The following is a 4,970-nucleotide window of genomic DNA, read 5'->3' as shown; positions in this document are numbered from 1 at the left end:
CTGTATCAGCAGTAAAGTCCTACAAGTTCCTGGGCTCCACTATCTCCCAGGACCTGAAGTGGACGTCCAACATCAGGACCATCACCAAGAAGGCACAGCAGAGGATGTACTTCCTACGCCAGCTCAGGAAGTTTGACCTGCCCCAGGAGCTGCTGATACAGTTCTACAGAGGAATCATCAAGTCTGTTCTCCGCACCTCCATCACTGTCTGGTTTGGCTCAGCAACCTGTACCTGTACACCTCACAGGTCAAAAGGAGGGCGGAGAGGATCACTGCAAACCCCTCACACCCCGGACACAATCTGTTTGAACTCCTCCCCTCTGGACAGTGTTACAGGTCACTGTGCACTAAGACAACCAGGCACAGGGACAGTTTCTTCCCCCAGGCTGTTACCCTGATGAACACTTAACCCACGACAGTATGATTAGACAATAACCCTCAGTGCAATACCTGTAAATATACCTCATACAGATTATAGAGACTTGTACAGGTCTCTAGCTTTAAGTACTCTGTTTTTATCCCTATTTATCTCATTTCAATGAACATTCCTTTGCTGTCTGCATTGTTTACCGTCTGTTTATACTGCATTTTCTGCATTGTTTGCACTGTTTGTTGATGTTAATACTGCTTATTTTGTTATATTACACAGCCTTATGCTGGTTTACTGTTTGCACATTGAGAGCCGATGTACCAGAGTCAAATTTGTCATGTGTCCGTCACACCTGGCCAATAAAGCTGATTCTGATTCTTTTGAATAGCTGGCTGCAGAGCTGTAGCTAATGTTTTAAAAATGCTGAGGTCAAAAGTCCAAAGTCTCTAAGCAAAAAAGAAAAGGAAAAAAAAACTGCTGACCACCAAAATCAAACTGTGCTTTCTAGGCAAGTTTTAACTTGACTAACAATATTCTAAGTTTAAGACATTTGGTCTAAAGAATATAACAGAATCTACTTTGAAAAATCCTGAGATGTATAAACAATGTAAACACACCATCTCATTAAAACCCTAAAAGAATTTAACTTTGAGCTAAGAAGTAAATTAATCAACAAAGAAATTAGTTGTAGCCATAAAATGATCCTTGTTTCTATCTAAAACATCACTGGTGTTTCTCAATTGATGATAGAGTTGATACAGCCACAAATGACCCATTGCAATATGTTATATGCTGATGTAGGCTTAGAAAACAACAGTATGGATAAGGTGATAAAGCTGCACCCAGGGGGAACTACAGTCTGAATAATTTATATTCCTAATAAAATGCAACTTTACTGCCCTCTGCCGAACCCATGAGGGAAATGACAGATCTATGAATCTGTCCATGAAGGAACAATGAAATTAACCCGCACTCTCCTCTCTTTGCACTCCTAGAGTAAGGTCAGTCTCCCTCGCTGCTGCAGGGCGACATTTGTCCTCGTAACGGTCTCAAAATGAACATGACAGGGCAAAAAAGAAAACGCTGACCCATCAGTGTGCCTTCTTTAAATAAAGTTCTAGGACCAAAGATGGGTCCATGTGAATTGATCCATCTGCAGAAGTAAAAATAACATCAGGCCATTAGGATTACTCATTTGTTATTCCACAAATGGAGGCTGTTAATATTTATGGAGCTGTCTATTGGCAGCAGAAGATAAGATGAAGGATGTGGAGGAAAGGGAGATGGAAAGGTGTGTGTGTTTGGAGTTAAAGGTGAAGGGTGCTCCGGAGAACAGAATGATGTAATTGTGCCGAGATAGCTCAGTCTGCTCTGACTGATAAGCATTAAGAAGCTTAAGACAGAGGTGGAGAATGTGTGTGTGTGTGTGTGCGTGTGTGTGTTCTGTTAGTCTGTAATGGCTAGGAGCTGAAGTGCTCTTTAAGAAAAGGCTTCTCGTGAATAATGCAGTCTAATTCAGTCACTCAGATGTGGGCAGCTATCAGTGGGACTTGCTGAGGCCTTGAACCACTGATCAAAACGTTCATCCCCTCTGTGTGTGTGTTTCAGTGCAGGCGGTAGTCTTCCCTTTAGTTCAGCTGTTAAACAGTGCATTATCATCTGTCTCAGCTCCATCATAACTTATGGAAAAATAAGACACCACTCCATGAAAAGACCTAACACTGAATAAGTGCATTACATGAGGCCCTCCCCAGTCCGTCTGTGGCACTACAGAGCATTCAGTCCTATGGAAAACATGAGCCTTAAGAAAAGGGTTTTGTAGATGGACCTTAAAAGGCAAAGTAATTAAAACAAACAACTTGGCGCTGTAGTTTCTAGCTAATATTACTCAAGCAGAAGTCAGTTTAGTGGGGATTATTTTTATCTGTGTATTGATTTGGTGCTTCGGGGAGTACTTCCAGCAGCAGGATGGCAATAACTACAATATCCATGTTGATGGTAATGAGCATGTGACTCAGTGCAACAGTGTTGTTCACTGATGTGTTTGTAATCGTTTTACGGAGCTATGGAGCTCTGTGGCAGTGATTCTCAGTGACGGGGCCGCTGACGTTATCCAATACGAACACATACTGGATCAGTCCACTCCTCCCTCCACACCAGTCACACTACAGCACAGAGGGATCAGCTGTATCAGGCCTCAGCTACAGTGACAACGCATGTTAGACGAATTCATGATTGGTTCTAGGCTTTTCATTGGCTGGTTGAAAATAAGAGAAACAGAATAAGATGGATTTCTCCTTAAACAGCAAATGAAACAAAATAAACTTGTTGCAAAGTGCAAACCTGTTCTAATTTAAAGATCATGTGCAAACTGGAAAACAACATTTTAAATGAAAATAATACACAGGGAAAATGATTACATAGTCTTTATTTGGAATATATCCACAATGCCCATCGGGAAAGGAAGAAGCAAGCAGGCAAACATGCAAAGTGATTTACCTTGCAGAAGAATATCAGGATCACAGGCTCAGTAACCATTGATGTATTACTACTGCAAACCCCCACTTGTCAGGTGAGGAGCAAATGATCTCTTAATAGCAGTAACAAGGGGATTTCTCTGCCACAAGTCATTTAAAACTATATTTACCAACTCCCATATTAGTCAATCTCAAGGCAAGAGGAATGGAAAAACATCCCTATAACTACTTTATGTATTGTGCCACCACCAACCTCTTAAGATATCCAACTCTTCCTCAATAACCCACCTTCACAAAATATACATGCTTCAGTGTTTTCTAACCAAACAAATTGTGTTAACCATATCACCAATATTCTCCAATCAAAATTCCAGTTACACTCAGAACAAAATATAAGAATTCCTCATGATTGTGGTCCCTTTACAGGAGCTTGACTTCAATAGATTTGTGCTCCAACAGCAGATATTACATGAACTGATAATGATTTTAACAGTTAATCAAGGAAACTTGAGATATGTTAGACTCGTATATTAGTTGCAACTAAATAAAAACAAAAAGACCCAGTGCTGGAATCAATCAACCCTTCGATTTGCAGCTTCGAGCCCTAAGCTGCCCCCTAGTGGAGATGCTGCTGCTGCAGGAACAGAAGTAAAGCTCTGTCTTTCATGACTTTAACAGGTCAGTATGTGTGCAAGAGGTGCACTCTGCTCAACCATCCAGCATGTCCCATCTCACTGGGATGTGATGATACTACCATGGCACATCTTAGAGGTTCTGATTGTCGCCATGGAAACGGTGGAGGTGGTCAGCATACCTGCAAGTTACAGAGCAACAGGGAAAATTAGGAACATTACTAATTTGTTAGGATTGAAATGGCATGTTCGTTTCACACACGATGTCAGATACAGCTGTGGGAGATGCTCACTTTTTAGCACAATATGTGGAGCAGTCTCTGCCAATACTCTCGCTCCAAGCCGCCTTGTACAACACCTGAAAAAAGAAAAAACAAAACAAAACAAAAACACTCAGGTCCGTCATGTTTCTTTAAACATGAACACACACACACACACACACACACACACACACACACACACATATCAGATTAATAAGGAGACCTACCAGAAAAACCAAACAATGCAGAAACAGGGTGTAGAAGAAAGCAATGGTCCTGGCTGTCTTGTTGGAGAGAATCACTCGCCCCTTACAAAAATCAAAAAGCACAAGGGTTAGAGACAAGAAGTTGCAACAAATGTACAAGTGGTGTGTGCGAATGAGGTTACCAGGCTCAGGGTTGCTTTATCCCAAGGGCTGAGGCTCAGGTATCTGCGCTGACGTTCCTGCAAACAGAGTAGTTAGTCTCACCATCTGACCTCTTTTGGTGTCTCACCCTTTCAGATCCTTTTACATTTGTCATAATGCCAGTCTGTGCTGTTCGGTGCATTTACTTCAGCGAGTTCAGTCAGTGAATTTGAGTAATGGGGTACAATTTCCCTGCATAGAATATATATTTATCTACCTCTAATTCAGCTCCTACATTTCCCAGAATCATTTTCAAAAAAACCCAAAAAACGAAATCATGTGTTGCTTACATGCCATCATTATTAATAAATTAATAAAAATGGAAACTGTGAAACTAGAACTGGTGGCTGGAAATATCTCAACCTGTCTTCCACCAAAATGGATCAAGACATAGCAGATTGGTTCAGAGGCTTTCAGAGATCTTGTGTGTGTAGTTAAGGTGTGCGTCTTGTACCGTCTTGCTGAAAGAAGCAAATGGATCCAGTTTCTCCTCGTACTGGGAGGAGTAACGCATCACAGTGTCATCACTACTTCCAGCCTACGGCACAGTGAAAACAGTAAACTAAATATTTCAGGGTTCAAATCAACATAATATTAAAGACAAGAACGTGACCAACGTAGAGCACCATTATTCAAGCAATCACAAACACACGCACCTTGCTGGCATAGCTCTGCAGGAATTTGATTTTCTCATAGAGTTTGATGTTGTCTGCTCTCAGGCTGTCCAGTTCATTCTGCAGGGCCTGCATGGTCTGCTGCATGGAACGACTCTCCTGCAGGGCACAGAGGAAACAAAGGGATAAGAAATTATTTTGCCCAGAAAA

At 41.5% G+C, this 4,970-nt stretch overlaps 1 protein-coding gene across 1 annotated transcript in view; it reads right to left on the bottom strand.

The window, feature by feature from the left end:
* Positions 1-3,526: 3,526 nt before the first annotated feature.
* cux1b (cut-like homeobox 1b) overlaps positions 3,527-4,970 on the bottom strand; it is a 68,425-nt gene continuing 66,981 nt past the window's right edge. The window contains exons 17-22 of the mRNA XM_020624478.1: positions 4,803-4,919; positions 4,601-4,684; positions 4,128-4,184; positions 3,967-4,047; positions 3,773-3,837; positions 3,527-3,661 (exon numbers count right to left, since the gene is read on the bottom strand). Coding sequence (XP_020480134.1) covers positions 3,613-3,661; positions 3,773-3,837; positions 3,967-4,047; positions 4,128-4,184; positions 4,601-4,684; positions 4,803-4,919 — 453 coding nt within the window. The 3' untranslated portion in view covers positions 3,527-3,612. The remainder of the gene's footprint in view (positions 3,662-3,772; positions 3,838-3,966; positions 4,048-4,127; positions 4,185-4,600; positions 4,685-4,802; positions 4,920-4,970) is intronic.

The sequence above is a fragment of the Monopterus albus genome, unplaced genomic scaffold (genome assembly GCF_001952655.1).
Source record: "Monopterus albus unplaced genomic scaffold, M_albus_1.0 scaffold328.1, whole genome shotgun sequence".
In the NCBI taxonomy this organism is placed as follows: domain Eukaryota; kingdom Metazoa; phylum Chordata; class Actinopteri; order Synbranchiformes; family Synbranchidae; genus Monopterus; species Monopterus albus.
The sequence above is the reverse complement of the archived record's forward strand: the minus strand, read 5'-3'. Positions and strand labels throughout refer to the sequence as shown.